This window comes from Beta vulgaris, chromosome 6, assembly GCF_026745355.1.
Source record: "Beta vulgaris subsp. vulgaris cultivar EL10 chromosome 6, EL10.2, whole genome shotgun sequence".
Lineage (NCBI taxonomy): Eukaryota > Viridiplantae > Streptophyta > Magnoliopsida > Caryophyllales > Amaranthaceae > Beta > Beta vulgaris.
In genome coordinates this window covers 7,837,100-7,853,621 of record NC_079207.1, presented here as the reverse complement: position 1 = coordinate 7,853,621, position 16,522 = coordinate 7,837,100, and the positions used below count along the sequence as shown (strand labels likewise).

Here is a 16,522-nt window from a genome sequence, read left to right as displayed (position 1 = left end):
CAGGTAACATTGTTCATCTTATTCAATTAAATTTATGTTCTTCTCTTTTCTTATCATTCTCCAATAATTGTTCTTTTTTTTTTGTTTTGTTTTGAAGCTAAATTATTGAAGGAAAAAGATGGATTCAAATACACCAGAATTCGATTACTTATTCAAATTGCTGATGATTGGAGATTCTGGTGTTGGAAAGAGTAGTCTTTTATTGAGTTTTACTTCTGATACCTTTGAAGATCTTTCCCCAACTATTGGTGGGTATTTTTTGTTTGTTTATTTATTTGGAAATTAAGGGATTTTGGGATAAAAAGATGGGTTTTCTTTGTGTTGTTAAAGTTTTGATTTTAGTATGTACTTTCTATGAATTTTATTAGTAGGATGTTATATTGAATTTGATGTTAGTGATATTAGGGATTGTTTTTTATTTATTATTATCATACAAAACAATGAATTTGATAATGATTTGGGTAAGTAGTAATGGTAATTGTTAGCATTTTATGGTAGGTGATTAATGAGATTTTGTTTTAGGATCTGTGTAATGAGAATGTTTGTGCTGATGTTGGGAGTTTGAGGAAAATAACTGAGGCGATAGAGAGAAGTGTGAATGCTAGAATGTTTCGAGCTTTTGGTAGAAAATGTGAAACAATCGCCGGACACAGAATTTAAGGAAAGAATAGTAGAGAGGGAGTGTGTTGATGTTGTGGTGAGAAGTGAAAATAGAGAGATTTGTGCATGCTAGAATGTTTCGAGCTTTTGCTAGCAAATGGGCAACAATGGCCTGACATAAAATTTAAGGAAAAGTAGAAGAGGGAGTGTGTTGATATTGTGGTGAGAAGTGAAAATAGAGAGAAGTGTGTATACTAGAACGTTTCGAGGTTTTGGTAGAAAATGGGAAACAAAGGCGGGACACAGAATTTAAGGAAAGAATAGTAGAAGAGGGATTGTGTTGATGTTGTGGTGAGAAGTGAAAATGAGAGAATAAAAATTGGAAGGCATCAGGGTTGAAATGTATGAGTTGATGAGTTAAAACAAGCGGGAAATTATTAGTTAGAGCTCTATTAGCCTTTGCATATTGCAATATCTTCACTCTTCAGTTAGGGCACCAAGGCTTGCAAAGGCACAGCGGGGCGCAATGACTGCAACCTATTTTTACAGAAAAGATCTTTTATCACCTCACTTCAATCATGTGTGCATGTTCTTTGCCCTTTACTGTTTTAGTATCCTAATTGCCTCAGTGTGCCTTGAGCTTTCTGGAAACTCCCCGGATTAGAGAGAGAGAGAGAGTGAGAGAGAGGGCTGGGTGAGTGGGTGGGAGGTGAGACTAACCTGGAGTCTTAAACACAGAAATAATATAGGCTTTTGCTTCATGCGTCTTCCTTTGCCCAGCATGCTGCATACCTCCGGGAATTACCTCTGCAAGGGTCTCTGAGGCTTTGGGATTGGTAGGCGTTACAAAGAAAGCTCATCTTACATGCTTTACATTGTCACTAGTCTCAAAGGCTATGATGCTTGTACCATTATCACCCGGATGGCAGGTTGGAGCCCCGATTGCGCATTCTGAAATGCTGGTTAAATACTTAAATGCAACCCAAGTCACTATCGGTCTTGACCTTGTTTGATAATCTTGCTGTCCCGTAATCCCTCTCCTCTGTCCCTCAAACCCATTTCACTATTGTCTATGGGTAGTGTTTCATGTGTCCATTCCCCGCACGTCTCATTTAATTAAATCTTGAACAATGTAATATTGACTTCATACTTGACACTCCAAATCGATATGCCATATGCATATGTGAACATGTAATTTTGGCCAAGGAGAAAAATAGTGCATGTGCCCTTGTCCACATGCCTTGATCATGACTTTGGACACTCTTAACAATGTCCCTACTCCTTACATCTTCAAGTTTATGATTATCCATGTCAGAGGCTCCATACTTTGTGTGTTATGCTCCTAGTCTGAATAATCTAAAACTCGTTTTTAAGTCCAAGCATCATAGTTTAAGGTTCTTGAAGCTTTTCTTTCTTGGTGGTTGTAGATATAGATATCTTAGACAACTATATTGGACACATGAAGTTGCGACTGCCAGTACATTTATTTAGAACTTAGAAGGTTCATATGCCATGGGTCATTAGTGTGACGAGACTAAAGGCATATGGTATATGGTAAGAATTAAGAAATATAAAGAGTTCGTGAAACCTTGTATCTTATGTAGTAACTAGTGATATATTTTCTTAACATAATTCAAAGTGGCGATTTCTTGGTCTATGTTTGTATTCCAGCAGCATCTGTTATGGCTATGTCGGACATTTTTTTCATATTATCTCACTTGTTATCATGTAGGTGTTGATTTTAAGGTCAAGTACGTAAATCTTGGCGGCAAAAAACTGAAGCTTGCAATCTGGGATACAGGTAACAGCATCTTGTTACCGCTATGCACCAATTCTCTTGCCTTTATTTTTTAATTCCATGCACCATTTTTGGGACCCCCGTGCTCCAGCTTTAATATAGACGCACTTGCACTGTGTAATCAATAATGAAAGTGGTCTAGTGGGTCTGTTTCGCCCAGTCAATCTAGTTCAGCTTCATTATGTTACTGGGTGTTGAGAATTTTTTTTTTCATATGGCACAAGAGGAGAAGCTGCACTTGTTATTGGCTACTTTTCCAGTAGGTTGCTATATTAAGAAACATGTAATCGTGTGTGTGTGTGAAGTTCTTGCTGGCCTGTTGTTTGAATGATTATTAGACCTTATGCTTGATGTTACTCAATAAGCTGTTACCTTGTGTCAATATTAACCAAGGCTTCTAAAGAGGCTCTCAAGTCTCACCTAAGAAGAGAGAAGAGGGTCAATGTGCAGCTCTGTTCATATGATAACTAGTTATTAGGCCCGGGCTATGCCCCGGGTAAGAAAAATTTCATTTATTAATATTCTACTTTGATATGATATCACTAAATACAACTTGGTCTAGTGGTTAAAACTTTAGTACATGAACTTGAGGTCACGGGATCAAAACCTATACTATGCAATTTCTAATTTTTTTTATTGTACATGGATTACATGAGCTAAAACTCCCTAGGGAGAGCGCCACGTGGCACCATTCCTGATTTACGCACGCCTTTTAATATATTAGTATAGATAGACACTATTGCTATTAGACCTTTGATCTAAGGAGCAACTATTTATCTTTATTTTGCATTCAATCCATTATGGTTGAGACTCTATATAAAAGAATAGAAGTTTGATCCTTTGGTTCCATCAAAATTTATCATAGACAATAAGCCATTATCAAACATCGTTTTTATATCACACTGCAGTACAGACTGTCATGTTATGACAATCCTTATGTCTTCACTTTAAGTAGTTCTTCCATTGATGCTATTGAATGTGTAGAAAAGCACTTGAGGATGTTACCGTAGTTGAAAACTATTTGTTCTTATGTTCCATTGTGTAATGTTTTAAGATGAGTCTAGTTGTAATCCGTTTCATATTACCCTTTATCTTTTGGGAACTTTTGCATGAAAATGCTATTGCGTGTGAGGGACTTAACTCTACTGGTGAAATGGGTTTGTGGAGTACTGCCTAATGGATCATATTTACTCTCTTGCAGCTGGACAAGAAAGATTCAGGACATTGACAAGCTCATATTATAGAGGAGCACAAGGAGTAATCATGGGTAAAAAGTCTCTTTCACTTTTTGGTCAATTGGTTCCACACAGTTGGTAATTTGGTACTTTAGTGGCTAATGGTGATGAATTCTTCTTTTCTTACAAAAAGAAATTATAATCATAAACCACGTCCATGATTATGGATTTCATCCCCAAACACGTGCTTTTCTTCGTAAGTTCACCTTATTAGTCAATACCCCCTCTAAAGTGGTAATGTAATCTGTTTAAAAGGAGAGATATCTGAGTGGACAAGCATCATGGACATTGACATGAGACTTTTGCTACAAAACTATATAATAATTGATTACCATTACCATCGTCGGCTACTTTCTTCCGTAACTGGACGTGAAAGACATTATGTTCATTAGGTTGCTTGGAAATTTGGAATTAGTCATCAGGAAACCTTTTTTGATTGGTGTTGCAGTATAGTTCTAGCTCTTTTTGTTTATCAGATTAGTACATACTTGACGAGGAACATAAGTAGATCGGTTCTGTTAATTTTCTTTGTGATATTGCTTCTACTATTGCAACTGATTGTATGGTGAGAGGTTTAAAATCTTGTGAGATGTTTCCTCTCGTTCTTGTTGCATCTTTTTAATACATAAAGGACTTTCTTCTTGGTTCAATTGGTTGTTTGAGTGTTTCTGTTCTTTGTTGATGTTGTCAGGGGTGTATGGGATTTTTTTTCAGCGCTCTGGCCATTTTTGTTACAATGCATGTGTTTAGCATAGTCAAAAACTAGCTAGAGACTTGTTTGAGGTCTGTATTTTTGCTTTTAACAAGATCACTTTGTATGATGGGAACAGTATACGATGTGACAAGGAGGGAGACATTTACCAATCTCCGTGACATATGGGCAAAGGAAATTGATCTCTATTCGACTAACCAAGATTGTATCAAGATGCTTGTTGGAAATAAAGTTGATAAGGTAACTCAATGTCACCCCTTTTAGCTTGTTGCTTCACCTTTAGCTTTATAATGCCTCTATTCTCCCCAGCCCCTACTTCAATTTCCACTTCAAGAATGAGGGTAAATGTAGATTGAAGAAAGGTCATGTTGTTTGTCATGAATTACTTTATAAGTGGGAGTTATTATTATGTAATACTTTTGGGCCGTAAGCGCTAGGAGTTTCATTCAATACATTTACACTACTAATGAAACATTACATAAATATCCTTTACTGGAAAGAAGGGTGAAAAACATGACGATGGTGTCTTGCTTGGGAGAATGCTAGTCCAGTCTTTACAACATACTGATGTATTCCAAAAAAGGTGCAATTTTTTGAAGCTTTTATCGCATAAGTATTGCACACCTATTAATCTCGTGTATCCAGAGACCAACTTGTATTGATGTGGGCTCAATGCAAAGCGAGAATATGTAAGATATGTGATGTATCTCAGATTAATGTACAATACTCTGCTCCTCCATTTTGCTTTTCTTCACCTTGTTCTTTTGTCATATTTTTTTGGTTATTTTATTTTTCTATCAACTGGATGTTCTGAGTTAGACTTCAGCTTTAGATCCTTTACATCATGGAAATTTTCATTTCACTAGAGTGAACTGGGATGGAAGGGACTCTTGCTCATTAAATAACTGAAATTAAGGGCTATAGAGCATTTTCACCTTTCCTTGTATTACATTGTATGTTGTTGCTAACAGTAATGCAAGTTGTAAATTATTATTTTATCTTTGATGACATTGTATGATGCCATGATTCATACTGAATTGGCAACTTTAAATGTTACCTTGTTAGGAAAGTGAAAGAGTTGTCACAAAGAAGGAGGGAATCGACTTTGCTAGAGAGTATGGATGCTTATTTATTGAATGTAGTGCAAAAACACGTGTAAATGTGCAGCAATGCTTTGAAGAGCTTGTGTTGAAGGTAAGGTTTTCTAGTCCATTCTTTTATTTGTAGATTTATTCCTGTGTTGCACAAGAATTGAAGAAATTGTGCCTGCATGTCCTTCGCTTACTGCTATTATGAACTTCTATAGATTCTGATGCTGCATGTGTAATCAGCTATTATATCTCATCGATATTTTCTTGCTTCTTGCTTCTGATTGAGAATTTTGGAGATTTAATGTAATATAATACTATTATAAAAAGAAATATGATGTTCACTTTAACTTGTTGAGCCAAAATTTATGAGTAGATCTATCAGGTGTAAGGTGACTAATTATAGACATTGCTCAAAATGTTACTCAGTAGCTGTATTCTTTTCTCCTTTAAGCTTCGCATACTTCAGCAGATATCTAAGTGTGTTTCTGCCGTATATCCACATGGGTAAGGAAACATGATGAGACTTGAATTTGGACCAAAAGCATGTAATTTCTTTCATAAAAAGCAGAACTCGACGTTTGGACATGTATCCACGATCAGACACTAGTACCTTTGCGTCGGATTAACAAAGCACACAATGGACCTCGCTTTGGTTTCTGTTTTTAATGTCGAGAATAGGTCATACAGATTTCTTTGTTCTCTGTTTCCCTCACTGATCTGCCTCTCCCTATCTTCCCCAACAGTAGGACACTCTTTTTAAATGAAACATGTGATGATAAAATGATTGTTCTGGTGAAATGTAGATTTTAGATACACCTAGCCTGTTAGCTGAGGGGTCAGCAGGTGGAAAGAAAAACATCTTCAAGCAAAAACCACCCCAGGCTGATGCATCTGCAAGTGGCTGTTGCTGATTCTGCAGGTTTTATACTATCTACTTCGTTGTCTTTGTCTTCCGAGTGTGTGTTAGGGTTGTGTTGGTGATGGCGGTGCGGGTAGGGGTGGGAGTGAGGGTGGGGGGAGGTTTCTCTATGTAAATCTTATATTCCATTAACTGAAATTGGAGTTTTGTAACGTGCTTGTAATTTTCTTGGTTTTGTTAGCTTGTTGTTAACTCTGATGTATGAGTGATATTGGGGATGGTCATGTCCCTATGTAATGTCTTAACTCTTGACTCCTGATATTAATGTTGGCTCTGAAACTAACATGGAGGACACAAACACTTACAGAAGAATGTTACACACCCTCTTACATCAAATTAAATTGATGGTTTATCTTTATTGTTGTCATTGAAGAAGAAGGATTTTGAGTTTTTTTTTCTTGCCCCATAGCCAATGTGAATGCCAATTCTATTTTTATTTTTATGTTCGATCTTTTGTCTCTGGTATATTTGCATGTGTTTTACTTGGACCGTCTCTATTATTCGGGTGTAACGTGTGCATAGTGGTATATCTAAGACACTTGTCTGCTCCTTTGAAGTGTTCAAAAGGAGCAAATAAGAAGTTAGCATTAGATCTAATACTCGGATGTAAAATGAATGTACTGGTTTTACCTAGATTTAGTTTTCCTCTTGAGATGAATGTTTCACTATCTTTAAAGGTATGTTTGGGTTGAGAAAAATCATCAAGGGGGAAAAAGAAGTTAAAATTAAAATATGGAGGTAATGGTAGACGAGAAGATGGATTGATGTGTGTAAAACTATTACTCTAGTTTTGTGGTAATAGTTACTCACCACCCTTCTAAGGTAATGTAACACTCTCTCAAATGAGCGTAATAGGCTAATAGTTTCTCGTTTTCTCTCTTTGCACTATTTACATCATTGCTTACCTTTTCTCTCTCTGTTACCCTTGGTCTAAGCATGCTTCACATTTGATGATTGTTCAATCTTAGATGTTTTATGACATTGCCCATATTTTCGTATACATGTACTTCAATGCGGATTGTACTTTTCAAGAGTTATCTTATTGAAATTCAAAAATTGCAGATCTTCGTCTAATGGTAAAAGTTTGGTCTGGTGGTAAATTTTTTGATCTTGCAACCTTAACCATCCGAGGAGGTTTTTTGAATGCCTTTGCTTGGTAAACTAGGTCTAGTTAACCCGTGAAAGGTTTAAGGTCACTCGGGCATTTTTTGTCAATGATGCACAAAAACAACAATGTGCACGAGATGTAATATTAATTTATTGTAAGACTACTCACATTTTAGTCCAAAGGGTTTTCAAGTCAAAAAGTTGTGGTTTACTAAGCTAAATTGGTCAGTTTTTGAAAAATCATTAGTATTTGAGCTCGGGCGTTGTCCCGCGTTGGTTTTGTGTTTTCGAACTTGATATGCATTTTTTCCATTCCTACTAAGTATATTAAGGAACAACATTTAAAAGATACAAATATAATAATGTGGATACTTAAAGCATGATTAAAAGTTGGTTGAGATGGTAATTGTGTCATGTTATAATAGCAAGAGGTTACGAGTTCAAATCTTGTTGCAAGCTAATTTAACTTTTGTTAATCGACATAGCTTAAACTATTCACTGTATTCAAAAAGTTGTATGTTCTCTTTTTAATAGTTGCCTAATTGAGGTTGAGGTGGCGGAGTAGTGGTATCACTTCCCATCTGTTATCCTTGAGGTATAGGGATCAGACCTCATAGGACTCATTTGAGTAATTTTCCGTAAACACCTCAAGTGAGTCCCCTTCATCTTACCAAAAAAAAGCCTAATTTTAAATTAAAATTAGATGATCTCTTATAAGACCAACTCTTTCTGCACATAGGTCACAATCTTTTTATTACTATCTCTTTGCTTTCTTTAATTCCACAACCTCCATCCACATCTTACTTATTTTAGAATAGATTATGTATGGTAGTATTGAATGGTAAAGCACTAAAGCTCCTATAATACACAAAATTTTACATATTACAGATTCGTAAATGAGACGGGGTTACAATATATACTTCATCCATTCTTTCAAGGCAATTCCATAGTCTCCATCCCCGTTTAATTCCACATCCATATATTCGTTCCAAACCACATGACTCCTTTCCAATGACCTCCCATGTCCTTAGGAGGCATCCTATGATGTTTAGAGCTCGAGCCCCGAGTAAAAGCGTGCATTATAACCTTCAATTTTGGTTGTTTTTTTTGACATTTTTGGACTTCTGCGAGCCTTGTCATATTTTCTCCCTAAACGTTCCTAGGAAGGCCGACATGACTTGTAACGTTGCGTGGGTGGTTGACACCATTTGTGTTGCCTTGAAAAGCCTCCAAACACCCTATTTGTTCATTTCTCGTGAAATATAAAATTGCCTCGAAATGAATGTAAAGGCATTCATATATTCATTCCAAGCCACATGAATCATTTCCAATGACCTCCCATGGCCCTAGGAGGCATCCCGTGGCGTTCGAAGCTCGGGCCCCCAGAAAGTCCGAAAGCGTGTATTATAACCTTCAATTTTGGCTGTTTTTGGGGCAATTTTTGACTTCTTCGGGCATGGTCATATTTTCTACCGAAACAATCCTAGGAGTGCTGACGTGACTTGTAACATTGCGTGGGTGCTTGGCAGAATTTGCATTGCCTCGAAAAGCCTCTAACACCCATTTGTTCATTTCTTGTGAAACCTAAATTGCCTCGAAATGAACGTAAAGACATCCACATAGTTGTTCCAAGCCACATGACTCATTTTCAATGACCTACCATGTCCCTAAGAGGCATCTCGTGGCGTTCGGAGCTCACGCCCCGAGAAAAGTCCGAAAGCGTGTATTATAACCTTCAATTTTGGCAGTTTTTGGGACATTTTTTTACTTCTCTGGATCTTATCATATTTTCTCCCGAAACATTCCTAGGAAGGGAAACATGACTTATGATATTGCGCGGGTGCTTGATACCATTCATGTAGCATCGGAAAGCCTCTGAACACCCCATTTGTTCATTTCTCGTGAAACCAAAATTGACTCGAAATGAACGTAAAGGCATCCATATATTCGTTCCAAGCCACACGACTCCTCTCCAATGTCCTGCCATGTCCCTAGGAGGCATCCCGTGGCGTTCGTAGCTCGGACCCCGAGAAAGTCCGAAAGCGTGTATTATAACCTTCAATTTTGGCTGTTTTTGCGACAATTTTATAATTCTCCAGGCCTGGTCATATTTTCACCCGAAACATTTCTAGGAGTGCCGACGTGACTTGTGATGTTGGGCCGGTGCTTGGCACCATTTATGTTGCCTCGAAAAGCCTCTTAACACCCCATTTGTTTATTTTCTCGTGAAACCCAAAATTGTCTCGAAATGAACGTAAAAGCATCCATATATTCCACCCAAACCACATGACTCCTTTACAATGACCTCCCATGTCCCTACGAAGCATCATGTGGCGTCCGGAGCTCGGGCCCCTTGGAAAGTCCGAAAACGTGTATTATAACCTTCAATTATGGCATGTTTTGGGACATTTTTGGACATCTCCGGACCTGGTCATATTTTCACTTGAAACGTTCCTACGAAGGCCGGCATGACTTGTGATATTGCGCTGGTGCTTGGCACCATTTGTGTAGCCTCGAAAAGCCTCTAAACACCCCATTTGTTCATTTCTCATGAAACCCAAATTTTCCTCGAAATGAACGTAAAGGCATCTACATATTCGTTCCAAGTCACATGACTCCTTTCCAATACCTTCCATGTTCTCTAGGTGGCATCCCGTGGCGTCCGTAGCGTGGGCCCTGGAAAACTCCGAAAATGTGTATTATAACCTTCGATTCGGTTGTTTTTGGGATATTTTTGGATTTCTCCGGGCCTGGTCATATTTTCTCTCTCGAAACGTTTCTAGGAACGCCGACGTGACTTACAAAGTTGCGCGGGTGCTTGGCACCATTTTTGTTGCCTCGAAAAGCCTCTAAACTCCCCATTTGTTCATTTCTTGCGAAATCTAAAACTGTATCGAAATGAACGTAAAGGCATCGACATCTTCGTTCCAAGCCACATGACCCTTTCCAATCACCTCCCATGCACGTAGGAGGCATCCCGTCGTGTTCGTAGCTCGGGCCCAGAGAAACTCCGAAAGCGTGTATTATAACCTTCAATTTTAGTTGTTTTTGGGACATTTTGGACTTTTCCAAGCCTGGTCATATGTTCTCCCGAAACATTTCTAGGAGTGCTGATGTGATTTGTGATGTTGTGCGGGTGCTTGGTACAATTTGTGTTGCCTCGAAAAGCGTTTGAACACCCTATTTGTTCATTTCTCGTGAAACCCAAAATTGTCTCGAAATGATCATAAATGCATCCACATATTCGTTCCAAGCCACATGACTCCTTTCCAATGACCTCCCATGTCCCTAAGAGGTATCCCGTGGTGTTCGGAGCTCGGCCCCGAGAAAGTCCGAAAGCGTGTATCATAACCTTCAATTTTGGCAGTTTTTGGGACATTTTTTACTTCTCTGGATCTAGTCATATTTTCTCCCGAAACATTCCTAGGAAGCCCAACATGACTTGTGATATTGCGCGGGTGCTTGAAACCATTCGTGTAGCATCGGAAAGCCTCTGAACACCCCATTTCTTTATTTCTCGTGAAACCCAAAATTGGCTCGAAATGAACGTAAAGGCATCCAGATATTCGTTCCAAGCCAAACGACTCGTCTCCAATGTCCTGCCATGTCCCTAGGAGGCATCCCGTGGCGTTCGGAGCTCGAGCCCCGGGAAAGTCCGAAAGCATGTATTATAACCTTCAATTTTAGCTGTTTTTGGGACAATTTTGTAATTCTCCGGGCCTGGTCATATTTTCACCCGAAACATTTCTAGGAGTGCCGACGTGACTTGTGATGTTGGGCCAGTGCTTGGCACCATTTATGTTGCCTCGAAAAGCCTCTTAACACCCCATTTGTTCATTTTCTTGTGAAACCCAAAATTGTCTCGAAATGAACATAAAGGCATCTATATATTCGTTCCAAGTCACATGACTCCTTTACAATGAACTCCCAAGGCATCCATATTTTCGTTCCAAGTCAGTTGATGTGTATTAATTGGGATTTGTGAAGTAGTTTGTCTAGAAGTTATTACCTTAATGAATGGAGATCTGCTCCATATTTATAGGTGTTGAAATGTGTGAAGAATGTCCCTGCCATGCTGGCAGAGGATTTAAGACGGGTGAGTCCCACTGAGGGATTGCCATGCTGGTAGAGAACTTTGGAGCATGTGGTGGTCCACTAAGGATTATTGGGCCCAAATAGGGGCCATATGTTCATACGGGATATATGGTGATTGGAGGGAGTTTTGTTTTCCTATAACTTCCAAATTTATGATGGATGTTACAAATCTTGGTTTAATCTCCCAATTTTTGGTGAAGGTTACAAACTATTTAATTTTGGAAATTAAGTACTATCTATTCTACTCCTATAAATTCCCCATACCTTAAGCCATCTTTTCCACACTAAAACTTTGAAGAATCCATACTCTCTTACTTCAAAGTTCTTCTTTCCTTTCCTATTTATTCTGGTTTTATATTTCTTATTCAAGTTTCAAATTTCTTTGGTTTACGAAAAAAAATTCATATTTCTTACTCAAAAATATTATGCTCATGATAGGTTACTCAATTTAGCTGAAGAAAAAAAAGTGATATTCTTAAGGAAGAGCCGAATAGGCCACCAATGTGAAACATTATCCGAGGCTCCGAGCACTACATGAATCCTTAATACTACAAATCTAGTATTTGGGCCCGAGCTTTACTCCGGGTTGGTATTGTTTTTCGAACTTGATATGTATTTCTCCCATTCCCATTGGAATATAAGATGCCACACAATATGAAACACGAGATTTCAATTGCCAAAATAAGGCTCATATTGTTTCGAAATTTGAATACAAGAAACAACTGAAGATCAAAGCACGTTATAATTGATGAGATTTGCTATTCTATTAAAAAAAAGATCGTAAATTAAGGGCCGTCGAATTCATCAACACATTGGTGGATTACCTTCCATTAGCAATGAGATTTGCTTTCCATCGTCATCAACACTTAGAATAGAAAGGCACGCTATCAACGCGCTTTTTTTTTCTTAAGTTGATAAGATAAAGGATCTTATTAAACTAGCACGTGAGATTTGATCCCATGACCTTTTGAAGTTATGAGATCAAAACTTTACCGTTAGGTCAAGTTTTGCTTGATTTTATGCCTTCAACGCACTTCACCTATATAGTAGTATATATGTATACATTACAAGACAAAGATAACTCATCTACAAATCTTTTTTTCTTTTTTGCTAGAAAGACTTATGAACCAATAGCATTTTGTCCTCACTCATGCGCACCCTAAGAAACTTCCCAGGAGGTCACCCATCCCTGGACTACTCCCAGCCAAGCACGCTTAACTGTGGAGTAACTAAGGAAATAAGCTCCCTAAAAGAAAGATGCATCTTGTTGGAATGAGTAGCCTGCTAAATCCCTTTAAAGCAATCATGAGGGGTATTACATAGACCTTTAAAAGTACGGGAATTTTAATCAAAGAGCTTATAATAGGGTTTTATCTCTCAATCTCAAGGTAATAAAGTATGTTTCTTATTATTAGGTCAAACGTTATTTGGTACTTTGGCTCTAATAAATTAGCATCTCTCGCAATTAAACAAGTTTAGTTTAACGAGTTGCGAGCTAGATCATTTGAAAGTAAAGGGTTTTTCATCTCCAAAGGACTTCCAATGGGCTTTATCAGTAAACTCAAGGTCATACGAATCATTTCTTAGTACTAGCTCAAATTCCATATGGTATTTAAGTCATACCTTAAAAGGCTTAAATTAATAGATATCTATCTCGTGCAATTTGAGTGCATCTTTCACCGTAATCTATATATTGCATCTCCAAGCTTTAACAAGGACAACATATATACTTCTATGACAATATCTTCCAAGAAAGAAATTTGCTTTCACGAAAAGTTGCACTTCTGAACTAGTCTCTACGTTTTCTTTTGTTGTTCCTATATGAAATCTTTTTGTAAGAGGAAATTAGTAAAAATTAGAGTTTATAGAGATGGAAAAAGTATCAAATACTATCAATTTTAGCTAATTTATCAATTTGATCTCACTTTTGCATAAAAAAAACTTATATGGACTTGATCCATATTAAATCGGTGAGGACCTAATGCTAATTCATGTGATTTATGAAAAAAAAAGGTCACTATATTAAAAAAAAAATACATATAAAAGATGAGTAGATATATATTGTGAAGTTTGACGATGTGAAAAAAATAGTTTACTATACTCCCTCCGTTTCCTAAAGATCTTCCCACTTTCCGTTTAAGGGTGTTTTCAAAAGATCTTCCCACTTTTGCTTTATTCCTTATTTGGCAAAACAATTTCCCTATTTACCCTCTCATGTCACTATCATATGGTCCACCATTACATTACTAATTCAATTTTACTCTCTTTCTCTCTCCTACTTTAACCCCTTTTTATTTGTTTATTTATCTTAACCCCTTTCTCTCTCCTACTTTACTCACACCATGCCCCACACAACTTGATTTTCCCTGGTATCTGTAGGAACAGTAAGTGGGAAGATCTTTAGGAAACGGAAGGAGTATCACAAAGTGAAAATTTCATCATGATAAACTAATGTGAGAAAGAGTGACTATATATTTTTTTTGAAAGAAAAAACAATCACTATAGTAAATAAAAACCATATAGTATAACTTAAGATTTTAAAAAGTTACTATATTGAAAAAAAAAAAGGTCGATATGTCATATTAGTTACTTTAATCCACAATAATATTATTGTACATCATATCGACGCAAAACTAACTCCAATTTTACTGCTGTTAGAAGAACAATAATAATACTCAATTGGCTAGGAAACATTTTATGTGGAATTGTGGCGACTAGGGCGTGGTGTGGGGTCTATGGGCCATTAACAAACTTGATTAAATTGGACGAAAAAACTTGGTCTAGAGGAAAGCGTGACATTGATGGTCAATAATCATAATTTATATTGCATGGCATGATGGGAATTGTTGAAAACGAACTGCAATTTTTGCTCTTTTACATTTTACATGGGTGTTGGTTGGCCCAACTTCAGCCAAATCTTGTTCAAATAACTTCTAATATAGTAAAAAAAAAAAAAAAAATTGTATCCAAGTGAAATATTAAGTTTACTTAAAACAAATCGACAAAATATAAATAATAAATTTGGATTATTTGTAATGATAGAAACAAAAGCTAGTGAGTGACATTGATGTGGTAAGTGACAACTTATTTAGGACATTTTATGGTAAATAATGGTGAAAAGTGTGGGGGTAAATAGATCTAGATGCGGTAATTTGTAGTAAAATGGTAAAAATTATGGGTACGTAGTCATTAGTCCATCTCATCAAGATAACAAGATTTCAATCAATTAATGACACTCTTGTATCGATGACATATCGATTGACTAGACTGTATCAACTGTTAGATCGGGATATACGCTTAGGCTCCTAAACTTGGATGTGGCACGGTGTTGGGGAATTTAAGAATGATTTGAGTCGTATGTAAGGGTCCAATTGTAGCACTTGGAGTGTGATCAATCGTAAGTAACTCACGTAGGGAGTAAGCTTCTTAAAAAAAGCAAGTAACTCACGAGGGAAAAGGTATCACTATTGAGTTATTATACGTTTATATCTATACCTCGACTCTTACGTTGTGCTCCTACTCGAGTCTCCAAAATTCGCTTTTTTAGCCAATAACCCAAGAAGTAAGAAGTTGGCCCAAAAAACCAAACTCTACCTTACGTGAGTTGTTAGAGTATGAATGATTTTATAAAAAGAGTAACCCTACCATGTATTAACCATTTCAGTGTGGCTAATTCTCTTCAACCAACCCAAGGACTTGCAGTTGCAGCACTCTTACTCTTCTACAATGTCTTGGCAATCAAAAAAAAAATTCGTCATATTTGCAAGCACAAAATTTCTAGAAGTTTGTTTCTTCCAATTCCAAAACAATTAATTTAAGATTAATTTAGTAGTAAAATTTAAAGATGAGTACAAAATAATGGAATTGCTCGAACATATACACTCCTATTTAATAATTATTTATAATTTATATCTATTTTGGGCGAATCTAAATTAGTGGTAAGGTCACAATTTGGAGGGAATTAACAAATTAGCTAAGCAGCTTTCTAATCATGGATGCTTGCTTAATTACTTTAAAAAAGAGTGGCTCAGATGCAACTGAAGTAATTTTTTTGAATATTTAATTCCTAAAGTAATTTATAAATCACCTTTATGATGAGTTCCTAAGATAGAGTAGTTTTGATAATCAGTTATATTTATATTATAAGGTTTTCCGGGAGTATAGAGTAGAAATTTGTGTGATAAAATACGATAAATAAAAAATCAACAAATTCATTCAAAAAAAAAAAAGATTCCCCGTCATTTGTGAATCACCCGAATAAACGCAGTAATTCGTGAAAAGGGGATGTTATAATGTCACTTTAGAGATCTAGTTTATGTTATCAATAAAAACCACGTAAAGTAGTCGAATCAAAGAAAAATAAAAGTAGAAAGATATGATTAGACAATAGTAAAAGTGTATTTTAGTGCTTTGATTAGATTATAGTTGGGAGAAAAGGTAAAAAGGCCATGATATACTAGATATAAAGTTTCTCACAATATTGGAATTTTGAGTTAAGTGCTAATTAGATAATCCCATTACGTAATTATGTCCTATAAAATACTCTCTAAATAGAATGTCATTTTATGAGTAATAGTGAAAGAATACTTTGAGCATGTACATAATACTCACTCATATCACTTACCACACTTGTTCAGGTCATCTATGCATCCAGATAGTAAGGACTTCACTTCCTATCTTAAGGTCACAACTTATAAGGTTGAATAGCTACATATAATTACTATTAGGTTTGGATCCATTTACCCTTTTTTTTTGTCTTCAAGTGCTTCGGTGGATAGTCGAGTAGAGAATTCGTGGAGGATTGAGATTTAGTAGAGTTAATCATCTTATTTGCCAAAACTAAAATTGTACAATATACTCGTACCATTATATGTTGAAATCTAGACTTCATAAACCCGACGTCAACAATGAGGAGCTAGCTCATGTGGTAGAGCACTTCCCTCTGATCTATGAGGTAGGGTATTT

At 36.6% G+C, this 16,522-nt stretch overlaps 1 protein-coding gene across 1 annotated transcript; it reads left to right on the top strand.

Moving 5' to 3' along the window:
* The first annotated feature begins 64 nt into the window (after positions 1-64).
* Positions 65-6,713, top strand: LOC104895411 (ras-related protein RABC1). The gene is made up of 6 exons (XM_057395919.1): positions 65-248; positions 2,333-2,401; positions 3,600-3,665; positions 4,464-4,585; positions 5,411-5,539; positions 6,240-6,713. The coding sequence occupies exons 1-6, from the start codon at positions 119-121 to the stop codon at positions 6,345-6,347; spliced, it is 624 nt and encodes a 207-aa protein (XP_057251902.1). The 5' UTR covers positions 65-118; the 3' UTR covers positions 6,348-6,713.
* Positions 6,714-16,522: the final 9,809 nt, after the last annotated feature.